The 18,895-nt window shown below is 33.6% G+C and overlaps 1 protein-coding gene across 1 annotated transcript; it reads right to left on the reverse strand.

Moving 5' to 3' along the window:
• Positions 1-9,277: 9,277 nt before the first annotated feature.
• On the reverse strand, positions 9,278-12,817 carry LOC111806537 (ferric reduction oxidase 2). Its single transcript, XM_087122871.1, has 7 exons — positions 12,593-12,817; positions 12,411-12,516; positions 12,170-12,331; positions 11,863-12,097; positions 11,185-11,512; positions 10,157-11,101; positions 9,278-9,589 (listed from the first exon to the last, which is right to left on the reverse strand). Exons 1-7 carry the CDS (start codon positions 12,747-12,749, stop codon positions 9,450-9,452), a joined length of 2,073 nt encoding a protein of 690 aa, XP_086978997.1. The 5' UTR covers positions 12,750-12,817; the 3' UTR covers positions 9,278-9,449.
• Positions 12,818-18,895: the final 6,078 nt, after the last annotated feature.

The following is an 18,895-nucleotide window of genomic DNA, read 5'->3' on the forward strand; positions in this document are numbered from 1 at the left end:
TTTATTTATTTAGAATCTTGGCTGTCTTTCAATTCCCTTCTTTTTCTGTATTTATCCCTATAAAATAATTTATTAAAAAACTATTTATAAATTTATTAAAAACTATCTGTGTGCACGTTTATTTTCGGTCCTTACAAACAGTTTCTATTACATTTTCATACCTCCCTACGACATGGATTTGGAATCCATATTTGCCATCTAATGGTCCACAGCCCTCTTCATCTCCTGTGACACGATCATATGTCTTACTACTGTTTTGAGGTGTTTTAAGAGCGAAGATTACCCACATAGACCAATACAAACCTTTTCAACATGTTTTTTTTTTTTTTATGTCACTCGTATATTTTGTACAAAATTTTAAGAGGTTCCCCACTCAAATATTTAGTAAATAAAATACATATTATAAAGAATATTGCTTTTTTTAGAATTAGAGACAAAAACCAAAAAGAAAAAAAAATGAAAAATATAATTAAAAAGGTATTTTTAATTTGTTCATGTTATTTATTTTCATCTTGTCCCACCACTATAATTTTTATTTTATTTATTTATTAATTTTTCTCTCTCTAATGATTCACATACACAAAGAAATGCCTTTAATCAACTTTATTTAATTATTTAATAATTTTCAACCACTTGCATCATATTATAAATTTTTTTACAAATTATTTGATATTTATTTAATCCAGTTTGGTGGAATTAATGAAACTTTTTTGGTTTTAAAGCCCAAGTAATTGCACAAAATACTTTCGAATCAATTTCCGAATTAATTAGTCACGATCAATATACGACCAATTGTTGTAAAACCAGATCATATATTTATCAGAAGAGCTGATATTCAAAGTAGACACAGTCGTAATTTCTAACCCTAGTGAATATACGAGAATTTATTTTATTTTATTTTATTTTATTTTATTCTCTCCACTTTTGTGGGGCTTGGTGAGGATGTAGGGTTAGTATTTGGAATTTGCAAAAAGTTGTTTCCTTTTTTCTTCAAAAAGAATTTCACTTTGGCTTTTTCACATGCACTTTCATTATTCTGCCCTTCATCAAATTCATATTTATTATTATTTTTTAAATAATAATAATAATAATAATAATAAACACAAATTCTTTTGCCATTGTCTTAGATACTATATTCCTTTTTAATTTTCTATTTTTAAATATTAAGAATTTTATTTAATTTTTTATTATAATGTATGATCATTGGTTTTTATTTCCACGTGTAAAAATCTTTCCATAAATACGTTACTAATTTCAATTATGTTCTTATTTTATTTCCAATTTTATTCATCTTTAATTCATTGATTTTGGTCCTTTTTTTTTATTTTTTTTAAATTATATACTTTACTTATGTTGTCGAAAACATTAAGAAAAAGATGTCGTATTTAGAAAATGAGGGGATATTTGTTTTATTTATTTACAAATTTTCGTATGATTTTTTATTTTTTATTTTTATAAATAATTTGTGTGAATTATAATGCAAATGCCACACATGCATGTGATGATGTGAACACACATGACCAAATTCTCTCTCTTTCTTCATTTTATTTTTATTTATTTATTTATTTATCTGTCTAATTTCTTTCAAAGGAAAATAATAATAATAAAGCTTAATAGACAAAAGGTTGCTATCTACAAACACACAATCGCCAAATAAATAAATATATATATATATATATAATTGAGATAAATAGATACAACTAAAGATAACATTTTATTTAATTTCGTACGTGACAATTCTATTATAAAAATCAAAACCAAAACTTTAGGATAAATCTATAATTTTATTTACTGTTCTATGATATGATACGGTTGTTCACCAAATAAATTGAATGACTTCTGTTTATTAGTTTGAGAATTACTTTTTTACCTTACTACGAGGTCATTGTCTATTTAGCGTTACGTCATTGATTTAAAAATTGGCACCGATATAATCAAAGGAGCCTTAAAATCCATACTAGAATTTGTGAACTCGAAGACGCCCTAATAAGGAAGGCTTGAGAATAAATTTGATCCATGAGAGACGGAATAAATTTTGAAAAAAAAGAGAGATTATTTATATTCTTTTTAAATTACACGTGTCAGTTACCCATTGCTCCACCCTCCACACTCATTACTCATGTAGCTATCATATTGAAATTCTATGCATTTTCATATGACAAGACAACTATATTCTAATTTCTAAACCATTTAATTAACTATTTTTCTTCTCTCATCATTTATTTTTGTTTTCAATATTCCAACTAATTTAATAACATAATTGTTTGACCTTCAAAATTTTATATCATATAAATAGTTTTATATAGCTATGTTTTTATGTATACAGTAATTTCAAATTAGTAACATATCCATTTTATAATATGATATTGTAGTTGATAAAATATTTTTATAAATTAATTTAAGAAAAAAAAAAAGAGATTTTAATAAGCACCATGTAAAAACTAACTTTAGAGGAAATTAAATAGTTGGGGTCACATCATATAGTATATGATGAATATGATTAATTTAATGTTGAAGTACTATAGGGGCATTATGATTAAATGAAAGATATTAAAGAAGGTTGATCAATCACTTCTCTTCATTTGATGGCATTGATTTTAGTACTATTTTATTACTTACCACACTTAATTTAATAATATTACACTTCCATTTAATTAATTATTATTTTTTTGTCATTTTAGTTTAATTTCGAGACCGATGTAAAATCTCACGATTCACTTCATTTCACCTCCCCTTTTAAGGCTCAGCATCCTTATTGGCACACAACCTCGTGTCCACCCTTCTTTGATGCCACATCGCACAGAATCTAACTTTGATATCATTTGTAATAACCCAAACTCACCACTAGCAGATATTATTTTATTTAGGCTTTCTCCTTCGGGCTTCCCTTCAAGTTTTTTTAAAACGTATCTAGTTGGGAGAGGTTTCTACGCTCTGTTAGGGAGATGTTTCCACACACTTGTAAATAATGTTTTCTGTTTTCAATTGATGTGGGGGATCTCACAATCCACCATTTTGGTGGCACTCGTCCTCACTGACATTTGTTCTCCTCTTCAATCAATGTGAGATCTCACTCGTGGATTAAGTTATTTTTTTATAAAATTTGAAGATAAAAAAATACAAATATTTTTAATAGTAGACAGAAAAAAAGAAATATTAAGTCTTCACAAAATCATAAAATTGATTGTCAAAAAAATAATAATTATGAGGCAAGAAAAATGGAATTTTGTTAGAATACAGAGATGATTATGTTTCTTTTTTGGCTTTAGGAGGGGATGTTGTCGGATTTTTTGTTGGAGATAAGGGAATTGATTGATGAGATTGAAAAAAACACGTAAGAAATAGGGAAAAACAAATGATGTTTTATTCATTGCGTTGTAATTTATACGTCATTTTAATAATTTTAATAATTACTCGAGAAAGTTTATTTTTATTTTTAATCTTAGTCCGGTAAAAATACTCATTATGACTAATCAACACGAGCCTAATATTTACTCATTTTTAAGTATTTCTAAGATAAAAAATTATCTCACCTACCAACACGAACTCAATATTCACTTTTTAAAAATGTTTGATTAAATAAATATTATAAATTGTCACGTATCAATTATATACGAAATTAATAAATAACTGAATTTTGACTTGGTCAATAGGACCATTTCTCCCCCTCCCTCTAAATTATTGTCATTAAATGAGGAAAAAAAAATTAATATACTAACAAAGAATTATATCTCATATTTTATTACGTTGGCTAATCCTAAGTATATATCTATTATCTTTGACTATTATAAATATTATTTTTTTAATTTGTAAGGTCGAGTAGATATGATTAACTCCGCACAACTAATGTTAAACATATATATCATTGATTTAATAGTTAAAATCAGATCAAACACGAGTATAATTTAACTGATATGAAACATGTATAATTGATCGAGAGGCTATAAGTTTAAATAAAAAAAAAAAAAAAAAAAAAAAGGGTAATTTTGAATTAGTAATCTAAAAAAATAAAAGAAAAAGAAAAAAAAACGTGAGTGTGATACATCGGACAAAGATACTGTCCCTGGTTGGCCGTTTATTTTGGTTGCGACCAGGAATGGCAATTCCGTAATTCTTGCTTCAAATAGGCTTACTATTATTGGCGCGTGTTCGTCACTCACCTTTTTGAGGCGCGTGAGACTTTGTGTTTTGTTTTTGATGAATCCCTGTCATGTTTTGGATTTTTTCATTTCATATGCAGTTTCTGTTTTTTTCAACACATCAATTTTCCCCCTTTTTTAATTATTATGAAAAAAAAATATATTTTTATTTAAAAAAGGAAAAATCTTTTTTCTTTTTTAATACTTCCACTTGTGTGATTCTAGAAGACCCACTTTTTTTTTTTTTTTTTATATATAAAAAAGTAATTAAATTACAATTTATAAGCATTTGAGTAATAAATACAAACTAATTTTCAAATAATTCAATTAGTTTACAATTATTTTCTAATTTTTTCCCCAAACTTCATTATAAAAAAAAAATATATATATTATTGTACTCAAATAAATAAATAAATATATAGCTTTGAAAAACACGAGAAACTATAGCTAGTAGAACACATTAAACGAAAAAAAAATAGAAAGCGTTTGTGGTTGACATTAAAATTTATTATACGTAGATATAATAGGTATATATATATATATAATTATATGTATGTATTGGTAAATGATTAAGTGGGGGCTTTAAATGTAAAAGAAGGGTCAAATAGGCTTTTTGCAACTAGGAGTTCCTAAAAAAAGGTTCGTCACATCTACAATCATACAATCATAAGGTTAAAAAGAAAGGAGTATAAATATATTTGAAAAAGCAGACTACTCGAAACACTCGACTACTATATAAAATTCAAACACAATTATATATCTCATATGCTTTTATGATTTAGTTGAGTTGGGTCCACCGCCCAGCTAAACATGAATGAGCATATGGAGTTCAAAAAGTATATTGACCCAATTCAAGTCAATTTAACACGGGTAGGATGTACGGTGGATAATTGACATATATTGATCAAATGACTAGAGGTCGATAACCAGAGAAGTAGCTCGTATAAGAGTGTGAAAACCTATCCCTAATAGACACGTTTTAAAATTGTGAGACTGATGATGATAGGTAACGGAGTAAAACAGACAATATCTGCTAGTGGTGGGTGTGAACGGTTATATTTGGACGAAAAAGTGGGCATAAATTTACTCCCAATTCTTAACTCACACTGTCTCCCACCACCATTATCAACACACCTACCCTTTCTCATAAAAGCTATGATCCACATCAAAAAATGGCCCATTATTATTTTTTTTTAACATTTTTGTCCCTCTAGCAACTTTTTGTATTTCTTTTCTTGGCCCAATTTTGCTTTGTATTCCCTTTTTTTGCCCTTTGATTAAAGAAGGTGAAACATTTTTCTTGATAAAAGAAAAGAGACATTATTAATATTTATTTATTTTTATCATGGTGGTTAGGATTGGGAAGAGAGCTAAAGATTCACATGTTTAATTTAGTAAAGAGTGAGAAAAAAAATTAAAATTAAACTATTTATTTGTTTATTAAAAAATATTTTAATTTTATTAACTTTCGTAAATATAATAATTTAATATTTACTCTTTAGTTTAAAATTATAATAATTTCAATTTAATGTGTAAATAATTTAATTTTACAGTGAAAAGTTGGGAAAAGCAAAATATTTAGAGACTAATGTGTTGATTATTTTCGTTAAAAAAAAAATGAAAAATTGCATGAATGCCTCACATTAGTTGGGAGGAGAACACACCACCATCTATAAAGGTGTGGAAACCCTTTCCTAGCAGTCACGAAAAGTCCAAAGAGGACAATATCTGGTAGCAGTGGATCTGGGCTGTTACAGTATTTCACGAGGAGTCCTTTTCGGTCGGTAAAAAGTAACAAAATAACAATAATAGTAATTTTTTTTCCCATGTTAAATAACAATTAAGATCAATTAAGGTAAAATTATAATTAAGAAGAATTGTTATAAAAAAATAAAATTAAAATATGAAAGTTGAGAGAGTTTGGTTTATATTTTAATTAATCTCTTTGGATAAGATTTCATCCAGGGTAAATTTCCTTTTATAAACAAATAAATAAATAAATAAATATTACTCATTTTAATTTTATAATAAGAATTATACAGTAATTGACACATCACCTCTTTATGGGGTGGGCCCACATTACCAACTAACCCCTATATAATTTTTATTATTTTAATTTTGAAATATTATTAAATTGGGAAGGTAATGATGATGGAAAAGTAACAGGTAATAAAGCAACTGGCATGCAAGGACAACGTAGGGTCAATTTTGTCATTAATTTTTATCATTCAGTTTTGGTCATTTAGGCCCAAGCCCATTTTCATTTCATTTGGGCCCAAGCCCATTTTCATTTAAAAGGTGGGCTTTTGGTTTTCTAATTGGCAGGCCCTATCTTCTGTCGGCCCAAGGATAAGAGAGCGAAGAACAAATGGACACAAGATTTTGGGTGGATCAGCGATAAATGCCTAAATCCACCTCCCAATAATCCACTATATCAACAACAAAGCTACAAGATCAGAACATAATCAAATCAAGAAGCAATAACAGTTCTTGGGCTTATAGATGTCCCAAGAAGATCGTGTCTAATACTTGTTTACATTTCCCAGTTTTTCCCTCAATCAGTATGCCATTGAAGTCATCCAGTTGGTCGGAGTATGGAAGAACGGCGACCCCCACGGTCCCGACGATGTTTCGGTCTTCACACCTGAAGGATTAAACGCTGCTAGATTGGTTTTAGAATCAAAATATATTGATGCACAAACCTGTTGTGGGCTGCATGAGTTCACTTTAGTTTCAACATTTTGGTTAAACAATAACAGCCAAACCCCACCACTGTAGCCATCAGGCTTTCTGTAGTAAGAACAGCAGAAAGGAAGCTCCTGCACCACCTTATCCGCATCAGCACCACTGATCTTGGTGCAAAATATCAGCACAATGCTTGGCTTGTGTAGCTTAATCAAATCTTTCAATGCTCGTATTAGCTTCTCATTGTCAGTCCAATGAAACTTCCAGCACAAAATCTTGTTACCACATGATTCTGATCCCAAATCAACTCCGCCCTTCTCGCCATCTCTTGTAGTCGGAACGAACTCGATTGCATATTGAATTTGGTTTGAGATTGAGGTTGTTTGTGTCTCTGATAAAGCAATGTCGAGGCTAGTGATCTTCGGGTCGATCGTGTAAACAGTGGGGCAACTATCGACATTGATCTCTTTAGAAGGCGTGTCGGTTATCTCTTTCGTTCTCGTCGAGCGTTGGATGGCAGCTGAATGGAAATTGAGGATAGCCTCAGAAGCAGGACATGGTTGCAGGGGTGGAATGCTTGGAGTTGGTGATGGTGGTTGCTCATTCACGGTGGGGTTGTTGCTGGTTTTTGCAGCCTTCAACTGATCTTTAATGGTAACTTTTGAAGATTCTTTAGGCAATGGTTGAACAGAGACTCCACATTTCTCCTTTTTCTTTGCAATTGCTTTATCTTTCACATGAACAGGTGAAGAACTTGTTCTTATAATCGTACCTGCTTTTCCAGATTCACCAAGGCTAGGCCACTCATTCGAATTCAAATCAAGAACTTGGAATCTGGATCCCCCAGGTGATGGTGCTGAAGATTCAGAAGGAATCAACGGCTGCTTAAAAGAACGAGCTCCATGGTGGTGTGGTTTATCTCTATGGGGATTGAATCCAGAAAAACCAGAGGGAACATTCAAATTCAAACAATTATGTCTCAAACCATTAACACGGCTACAATTAGGGCACAGCAACTCAAAACCTTCATACTCAATTTCTTGCCTAATTTTACCAAGTCTAATCATCGATGGAAGAGGATCACACAAATTTACTCTAACACAAATACGAGCGAACTTACATTTCAACCGGTTTTTAGTTACCGGATCGATCTTCACAAGAACGCCGCCGATCGCCTCCGCGATTTTTTGCAGAACTTCGTCGTCGTAATACTCGATGGAGAGCTCATGTAGGCGAATCCAAACATCAACAGAGGAAAGGATGGTTTCCGATGGCTTGAAATCGGGAGTCCATGGAGAGACATGGATGCAGAGATTAGGAACTGACCACGGAAGGTCTTGTAAAGCTAAAAAATCAGTCTCACAGAATTTAAGCACGAAATAGCCAAGCCCTAGCTCAAAGACCTTAACAGTTCCGGTGAGACAAAGATGACGGCGAAGAAGAGACGCGATTCTCCATGGACGGACGTCCTTCCCGAAGATCCAAGCAATGAAAGAGTGATCGAACTGTTGAGTAATACGAGCAGTCTGAGAAGCAGAGAGCTCACATACGGTCGCCTTTTTCCTGTTTCTGGCGGCGGCTTCATCGTCGCCGGCGCCAGTGAGTTGGTAGTCGGATTGAAGCGCCATTGTAAGAGGATTGGATTGGATTTTTGGTCACTGTAACTGATGATCGAGGATGGAGGAAGAATAGGATTAAAATTGAAATTTGTAGGGGAAGGAATCATGAATTCCTCGATCTTTTGGCATTCTCAGAATTTCTTGAGAAATTTCTGCGTTCGTTTACAGTACACGCCGCCACACCCAACCGTTGTTGTGGCCCCCAACCATGTTCACGGTAATATTCATCCAATGAAATTATAAATACAATACAAATATTTAAAAAATTATATAAAATTATTAAATAAAACATTATATAATATTAAGGAAAAGTATACTTGCTGAGCTGTTCGTTACATGTTTTGTATTTATCCTTATTTATTTATTTCGTTTATTCTTTGACTTTAATTTTTTTTCTACTATTTAATTGTTTTTAGTAATTAAATTAGATTGTTTAACTAATGATTAATGTAAAAAACATCAATTTATTTTTGTTTGCATTAATTGATTATTTGTACCTATTAAATAACACTACACACTCTTTTCTTTCATTTATTTAATTAATTATAATCTTAGCTCATTTATCAATTAATTTTAACAAGAATTTTAAATTTTAAATTTTGTCGGAAACTAAATTTAATTTAGGTATAAAATCGCCTTTAAATAACTTTACCGGAATTTACGAATCAAATTCAATGAATTGTGTATCAAATGTATATTTTCATCAGATTCATTGAACGAACGCGTCGATACTTTGTTCGAACTATTGCTCAAGTGAATGTCTGCCATATGGAATATAACGGCAACGCTTTTGTTTAACTATTACTCAAATGAATGTCTGTCGTGTGGAACATAGACCGGAACGCGTTTTCATGAAACGATTTAAATGCTTACAAAAAGTGAAACAAACTAATTCAGACATTTCATCTTCACTTACACAAAAAACCAAAAAAAAAAAAAAACACACAAAAAAAAAAACACAAAAACACATATGATTAGAAGGTTGTTATGGGTATTGGATTATTGTTCACCAAGTGAAGCTGATGGACTGAAAATGGAGATTTGGAGCCAAACCAGAGCCGCAAATGGCTGCAACTTCTTGCCTCATCTTCTTGGGGCCTGATGCAAGAACTCCCACGTTTTCCCCTTTGCGTTCTAGTAAAATTCCTACAAATAAGACAAGAAATTTTAGACACGAACATGACTCTCCATAATAGTATGATATTGTCCACTTTGAGCATAAGCTCTCAAACCAATGGGGAGAGTATTCCTTGATTATAAACCCATGACCATTCCCTAAATTAGCCAATGTGGGACTTATCTTTTCATCCAACACCCCCCTCAAACAAAATACGTTTCTCCTTAATCGAGGCTAGACTCCTTCTCTTTTGGAGTCTTAGTCATTTTTTGACTATGCCTTCGAGGAGGCTTGACTCCTTTTCTTTTGGAGTCCTTTGTTCGACATTTGAGGATTTACCAATCTATTGACACGACTAAGTTTAGGGCATGACTCGATACCATGTTATACAAACACGACTCTCCACAATAGTATGATATTGTCCACTTGGAGCATAAACTCTCGTAGCTTTGCTTTGGGCTTCCCAAAACGTCTCAATCGAATGGAGAGAGTATTCCTTTATTATAAACCCATCATCGTTCTCTAAATTAGGGTACGGTGAGACTTTTCTTTTAATCCAACAAATAGTTGTTTGAAAATTTTGATGGAAGCCTTACTTGGAAGGTTGGGCCTTTCCCCATAATAAACATGAACAGATTGTGCAAGAGCTTCAAATGGAACGCTCTCCAATTCCATCTCGCCAACGTTGTCAAATCCCATTGCCGATGGAGACGCATTCGGCGTAGTCCCTTCGACGTTCTGAATCTGCCGGCCTTCCTTCGCTAGTTTCCTCTTGTTCCAAATCACCGCCGCAGTCGCCGCTATGACAATGCATAAACACAGCCCCAACATGTGTAAAAACGACCTCAAACTCAAATTGAACACATCGTTTGAATTCCCATCAATTGGGTATATGTAATATCTTGTCACAATCCCCATTAGAGCCAAGAAAATCCCGAATGATGAACAGATAATCCCCGCTAGCCATAGCCATCCATTGGGCCCTAAAATCGCCGTCGCAGGGGAATCCCCTTCATGGGGTTTAAAAATCACCGTTCTGAATTGTGGGTTTTCGTCTTTAGGGGATTTGTCTCTCGTCACATAGGCCTCGATTTGGAAATTCTCCAGAGTGTTGGCGCCAGAGAGTGGGAGGAGGAGGTGGAGGAAGGTCAACTCGGAGGAGTTTTTGAAGGCGGAGATAAGGAGGAGTTTGGGGATTTGTTGATGGGAATTGGAGTTATGAATGAGGTGTCTGATTATGGAAATGAAAGGGGTTATGCCACTGCCGCCGCTGATCATAATAAGAGAGTCGAATTGGAGGAAGGAAGTGGAAACAGGGCCATAGGGGCCTTCGAGGGAGACTTGGAGGTGGTTATCAATGGCGGATGGCGAAGAAAGCGTCTGGTAAAGCTTGGTGGACCATGTTCCCTCGCATTTGATGACGACGGAGAGTGTCTCTGGTTCTAAGTCAGCGTGGGATGTGACGGTAAACGGGTGCCATTGGAGCTTCGAGATGCAGGGGATGTTCAGGAACAGAGTGCTCGTAGGGGTGTACTTCAATCCTGACAAAACAAAACAAGAAAATGGTGAGAACCCATGTGGGTTTTGGTGGTAAAAGAAGGGGAAAATGGAGGATTTGATGAACCTGGGTGTTTGGAGAAGTTGAGCTCGAGTGTGTTGCAGGGGAGGAGGCGAGCAGAGAGGAGGCGAACACGGCGGCGGGACTGGAGGAAGCGGAGGTAGCGGTCGAGGAGGAAGAGGTAGAAACCAGGGAGCATAATGCAGGCGTAGGAGATGCCGACATGGAAGATGAAGAAGACGATGAAGAGAATGTAGAGATGGTGAGTGTAGAGGAAGAGCTCAAAGAACTTCCTTCGGACGCTAGGGAATGTTGTTGCCCATATTATGAGTCCACACACTAATGATACCTCTCCTGCTACGTTTGATACATCTGTTTTAGCCCATTCAAGCATCTGCCAAAACAAAAAGAGTACCCGCTCAATGTCCACTTTGACTCGTTACGTATAGTCGTTATTATTACGGTTTCAAAAACGTCTATTAGGAACAGGTTTCCACACCCGATAAGGAATGTTTTGTTCCCCTCCCCAGTGGAATCTCACAATCCACTCCCCTTAGGGGACCAGCGTCCTCATTAGCACACGGCCCGATGTCTTGCTCTTATACCATTTGCAACCGTTACGCTTTGGTTGTTACGTATAGCCGTTAGTCACATGATTAGGAGAGGTTTCCACACCCTCATAAGAAATGTTTAGTTCTCCTCTTCAATCAAGGTGGGATATCACATGTTATAATGAATACTCACTTGAGAAAGATCATGAGTAGCAGCCCAATAGACAACGAAGCCGATTCCATGAGCGGAGAAGAACGCCATCGTCATATGACCGAGCCATATATGATACTTAATGCTACTCTCCGACGTGAGGCCAAGCAACGGCAGTAACGACGACCCGCGTGCCACCGGAAAGAACAAAAACACCAAACAAATATTCCCAACAACTCCAAGCCAATACGCTGCAGTTCCCAATCTACTTTCCCACCTGCCATCAACATCAAAGTTCTCAGTTGATTAATTACTTAGAACTTCAACTATTGCATATCGTTGTTCTTACTCATTCTCGTTGTGGTAGCTATTGTTTAAATATGTAGCAAATGACCAAACTAGAAGTGCCACAAACATAGCCAGCAACGCAAGTTCTGTCCACGACACAATCCCGAGTGGCCCTTTCACGAACCCGGGTCTCTTCCACATCGCCAAACCATTATCATTTCCTCTATTCCAATCGAGATCAAAACAAAACTCATTTAAATAAGAACATTACAAAACAACCTCTATATAACACAACTATTTACCTAATTTTCACGTTTTGTTCTTTGCATCTTCGTTCAATATGAACATAAACACATCCCAAAACAGCAATGAACAAAATGGGGAACGTATACATCAAAAGAGAAGTTCCTGCGCCAAAACAAAACACCCGTGTAAAAACTTTGCATCAAACTTAAAAATTACACAAAAAAGAAAAAAACAATACCCTCGGATCCAAAATAGGACGAATGACGACTCTTGTCTTGAATTTTGGGGAGCCATCGATGTCTATAAGTATTAGTGGGCATCATGAACCAAATAAAAAGCCACCCCACAAACAAGATGAACACCAAAACCCTAATGGCTAAGCTCAAAACTCTCATGGTGTTTTCTTTCAATCAAAGTAATATAGAAATTTGAGTGAAAGGAATGATATTTATAGGGAGAGAATGTTGGGATTGCTTAATTATATTATCAAGGGAATGAAGGGAAGTTTATAAGCGTGGTTCATGGCAGTGGATGAGGGCATTTTTATGATAATATAAGGTGTTGTCCAATGAGATGTTGCCACGTAGGATTTGAGGTAGGGATTAAGTTGACTTTGTGTGGAGAGGTCAGCGATTGGATGAGTGAGATTCGATCACACAGCAAGAATCATGCAGGAGATTTTACGTAAAAGATTTAAAATTCAAGTGAAAGAGATTGAATGCTTGTATAGATTTGATGAATGATTTTATATATTTAATATTGTTTAGGAGAATTATTACACCATTTTTTTTTTAATTATTTAATTAATGGATTGCTCGTATTTGATCGTCATAAAATTTATATTTTTTAAATTCGAAACATAAATTATTAGATAAATCGAAAACATTTTAGAAATCTAAATATTTAATTTTTAAAATTTAAAATATTTAATACAAAGAGACAACGAAGACTTTTTAAGTTTTTAAGAAAGGATGGTTTGGTCGGTTGGGATTGAAACAACGTTAATTAGTGTGTCTAATTGATGTGATTAATTAGCTAAAAAAATGCAAGATTATGGAGTGATTAAGAAGGCCACGTGGGGTTTGATGTGTGGTTAGTGGATTTAGTGTGCCTTCCACGTGCACAAACCGACACTTGGCCGTGCCTAATCACTCTTACACGTGGAAATATTTTTTTCAATTATTTTTTTAAATTCTCCTATAAAAAAAAAATTATTCAATTCGATTATTTCCCATCCTAATTTAATGGTAGTTATAAAACGTTTATGTTAGACCTTAAAATTTAGTATTTTAAGTCTAAATTTTTTATATCGACCAGGTAGGGTACAATCTTCTCCGATCGTGATTCACCCTTTTTCGAAACTTTTTAATTTGGAATATATTCAATATCTCGAGTTGCGAGAGGAGATGAGTATCAAAATTAAAGATTCTTTCTTACCCATACGTATCTAAATTCCCAAGTCAATGGGAGAATTAAGATAACATCTTACAAGTTGAAGAACAAAAGTGATCATGAAGGTTCCGTCACATATTTGAATTAAACACACAAATATATGACTCGTGAATTACCCATTTACGAAAAGTCGGAGTACTTAGAGCGAGGTGAAGACTAATACTGTATTAGGTATTGGAATGATCGAGATCTTCTTCTTCTTCAAATTATTTAAAGGATAGCGTCTAGTATGAAAGAAAAGAACTTGTAAGTTAGCCTCCACGACTTGCCTACATTTGAAACTAGTGGTGATCAAACCAACCGAGAAAGTTGCACACTAGCCATGTAGACAAGTCATTTTTGGCTATCACACAGTGTTCTTATCTGTTCATACTATACCTCTCTTTCATTTTACTTCTTCGATATTTTGAACCTCCTCACAAAAGTTTCGAGCGTTCTTGAGAAAATATTAGAAGAAAAAACCGAACATGAAAGATAGAAGTCTATCAAATTAGCCAAAGACAACTGCCTATAAAATGTATAACTTAGAGTTTCTCGAACGAGAAACCTTTCGTTATATGCTTTCACGATAGGCAAGTCATCTTTGACTCACTAAACAAACTTTCATATCTTCATGTTCGATCTATCTTCCTTCTTCAATTCACAATTCTGAACACTGGGACTCGGGACTCCAGGGGCTTTTATATACAAATTTCAACCAAATGGGATATGAAAAGTAATTGGAATATATTCGCTTAAGTTGCTTTATAAGTTGACTAAAATGATATACAAATTCCGTTAAAGTCAACTGTTAATGGTATAATATTAATATTAAGCAACCAAGTAAATTAGGATGTTTATGCACGACAACAACACGTTTAAATTAAGTAGAGTAAATTGTTTTGAATAAAATCTTAATTTTTCATTACTCTATCGCTTCTCGTTGACTTAAAAGAATATATTAATTGGAACTGACTCAACGTGTCAAGATAAACCTCGATCAAAATTAGTTCGATAAAGAGTTAACTTAAAAGAAGAGATGAATTGAAACCGACTTTAAACATATCTAGAAGCGAATAGAATTATGAAGTGTTACTTTACCCATGCCACGATGCAGCTTTAAGAATATAGGTAAATTCCTTTCATGGCTTCCCATCCCATTTGCTTTGCTTTTTATAGCTATCAAACTCAATAGTATCAAATGCATTAATTTTTTTAAGCGCTCTAAATTCACTGTTAATATATATTGTTCGTTTTAATTCCATACGTATCGTCTGTCAGCTTCACGATTTTAAACGCGTTTACTAGAGAGAGTTTTCCTCACTCTTATAGATAAAAATGACTTGCCTACGATTTCGATGAGCAAAAGATAGCGTTTTATAATTTAGAATTTATGAGCATCATAATAACGAGGCAGTGAGTTGGCTAATCTAACAAGCTCTTCTTATTCATTTGCACATATTCTTTCTGGATAATATTGGGTTGATGGTAACGTTATTATCTTCTATGCTATGCGTTCTCAAGTGGTACTATTACAAAAATTTACGGTAACCATAACCATTTGGTCTAATATGACAATTTATTTTTATTTGCATGATATATTTTCTTTTCGAATAATTTGAAATAGATAATAGTTTTCTAAAAGAAATAGTTGTATATATTTTTATATGTGGTTTTACTATGCGATTAAATATTATATATTTTGTTAATCAAAGTATATTGTTTGAAAATTTTAGATATATATATCAAGATAAATAAAAAATATTATTTATTTCGAATATGTTAATTAAAATTTAAATCTTATAAATATATCCGTCTAAGTCTTGAACTTTCCTGAATTAATAGATTTTTTTTTTCTGTCGTTTCATATTTTTCTATTTTTTTATTAATTTTAAAAGAATTATGTGATAAGCTATTTTGTCGTTTTGTGAGATTTTGGTAGTTTATCTGACTTTAAAGTGAGATTTTGTAATAAAATAATAATATATAATTTTATTTTAATTACCACAAACTTTTAACCATTTTTTTTTAATCTTAATGTTATCATATTATCGCCTTATTTATATAATACAAAGTAAAAAATAGTTTTAGTAATAAATTTATTGAAGGGAGATGTTAATATTTTGAAATTTTAATTTATAATATTATCCTACATAAAAGATGTCTCCGACGTATGGCTAGTTTCATCGGGTTAAATTCTTTTAACTCATGCCTTAAGTCAGCATGCAATATGAAAAGGATGATAAAATAGAAGGACAGAAGTTCTTATATTTTTTAAGTCACGAGCAAAATAATTAAAAAAAATGAAATGCTACTGTCCGTTGTTCTGATGGTTCATGATAATTCGACGGATCACACGATCATCGTGCTAGGGACCTATCGTTCAAATTTCTGCCCTATCAACTTTCGATGGTAGGATAGTGGCCTACTATGGTGGTACTATGGTGGTGACAGGTGATGGAGAATTAGAGTTTGATTTCGGAGAGGGAGCCTGAGAAACGACTACCACATCCAAGGAAGGCAGTAGGTGTGCAAATTACCCAATTCTGACGCAAATTCTTTTCCTCTCATCACGTGAAACCCAATACCATATCAAGTATTGAAACGATGAATATCTTGTACGTCAAATTATTTAAAAGAGAAGGTCTAGCATGAAAGAAAAGAACTCGTAAGTTAGCCTCAATGACCTGCCAGCATTGGAAACTAGGGTTGATCAATGCAACCGAGAAAGTTTCATACGAGCTATTGCAGGCAAGTCATTTTTGGCTATCGCACAATGCTCTTATCTTCTCATACTATACCGCTCTTTCACTTTATTTCTTCCTTGTCTACAATCTTCGATATTTTTAACCTCCTCACAAAAACTTCGAGCGTTCTTGAGAAAATATTAGAAGAAAAGACCGAACATGAAAGATAAAAGTTCATCAAATTAGCCAAAGACAACTGCCTATAAAATGTATAACTAAGAGTTTCTTGGACGAGAAACCCTTCGTTATATGCTTTCACGATAGGCAAGTCATCTTTGGCTCACTAAACAAACTTTCAGATCTTCATGTTCGATCTATCTTCCTTCTTCGATTCACAATTTTGAGCACCGGGACTCCACCAGCTTTTATATACAAATTTCAACCAAATGGGATATGAAAAGTAATTGGAATATATTCCCCTAAACTTGCTTCATAAGTCGACTAAAATTATATACGAATTTACTTTTTATTTTCTTTTATTAGAGTCAACATCCAAGTAAACTAGGACGTTTATGTATAACAACTGCACGTTTAAGTTAAGAAGAGTAAACCATTTTGAATTGTGTCTTGGTTTTTTCGATACCCTATCACTTCTCGTTGACTTAGAAGAATAAAATTGAGTGAAGTTGACTCAACGTGTCAGCACACGTCGTTATTCCTTATAAGAATGAATTGATTAAAGTCAACTTTAACATTTCATAATATGTAAGGAGTTGACTTACGAGAATAATTGGATTGAAACCGACACGATGCCATCATGCAACTTTGAAGAATATAGGTAAATTCCTTTCATGACTTCCCATCCCATTTGCCTTGCTTTTTATAGCTATAAATATGGAGACTATCAAACTCATTATTGTCGAGAAATGGGGAAGAAGAGAGATGCATCGTGAAGATAAGAGTGTTGTTTGATAGCCAAAAATGACTTGCCTGTTGTCGTGATGAACAAAAGATCACGTTTTGTGATTTAGAACTTATGAGCTTCGTATTAATCAGGCAGTCTTTTTGGCTAATCTGACAAACTCTTCTTGTTCATGTTGCACGTATTCTCTTTGGATAACTTTGGGTTGACTAGGAGAGTTTAAGGAAGCTAAACCCGAAAATCGTCTGCTCTGTTCTACAGAGAAACGAAATCCACGACCCGAAGTTTGTTCTTATGGTCGAGTTGGAAATAGGGTAGGGGTTGTTGCGATTGTTCTTTCAAATTGTGGGCTATTCCAGCGTGCCGATAACATGTTTGAGAAAATGCTTGAGAGACCTCTAGTGAAGTTCTACTCTTGCTTGGCTGCCACCCGACTTCGATTTTGCAATGATACAAAATCTCTTGCCGAAGTTCGGTCACAAAACTGGGACAACAAGCTGATGACGAATCGTGCTACTTGGTCCTGTGTAGTCCATCGAAAATGGCGGTATATGCGCGTGCTCGCTGTTTATTGATTTCTTACTATGATCTCTGGTTGCCTATATGTTCTTAGATTTGGAAGATTGTCATTTCAGGTTGGAGCTGATATGAGAAATTTGAACATTCTATGTCTCAAGCACTTCGGTTAAACATGGATCTGTTTCAACCGTTTCAAGCTTCTATGATATGGATCCAAATTCTTGGTGGTCAAATATGATAGGTTGTATGGTTGACTCATCCAGCTAGCTAGAACTTTGATTTGTACATACTTCTTGCAAAGTCAACTTAGTTAATAGATCTCGGGTTTCCCCTCAAGACTTTAAAATGCATCTGTTTGGGAAACATTTCCACACTCTTATAAATGATGTTTCGTTCTCCTCTCCAACCAATGTGGGATATCACAAAATTATCCACCCAAAATTTATAACAATGAAGTTTCATTCTTCTTCAATGTAGCATGAATTTAAATATCTTTTAACAATTTTAACAACATTTTCTTCACATCTTCGGTGAAGTATATTGTAAGATTGATGTCTTTTCACAATTGCAAACTTCAACGATGGTCCAACTTTGCTGGATTTGTAGTAAGCCCTTATGTAATTACAACAACTTTAATTTTGTGAATATGTGATTTAACTATCATATTTTCATGCATATGGTAAATGGAAATGACCAACATTTTCTACAAATAAGATGAAAATGGGAAATCTTTTTTTTTCTTCGGTTGAACGTCTTTGATTTAGAACTCGGTTTTACATTCTATATATACATGTCGATTTATTTTCATATGCTCATAAGTTCAACATCAACATAATGGATAACTCGACATTTTCATATATCATATGTTAATTTGAACTAAAATATCCACTAATGTGACATTTTTATAATCTTGTGACCTTAACGTTTCTTTAACAAACATTTGAAGCCTTGATTCGGAAGATATGGAACAGACAAATATGAT

Source organism: Cucurbita pepo, chromosome 1 (assembly GCF_057944985.1).
Source record: "Cucurbita pepo subsp. pepo isolate OVF chromosome 1, ASM5794498v1, whole genome shotgun sequence".
NCBI classification, from domain to species: Eukaryota; Viridiplantae; Streptophyta; class Magnoliopsida; order Cucurbitales; family Cucurbitaceae; genus Cucurbita; species Cucurbita pepo.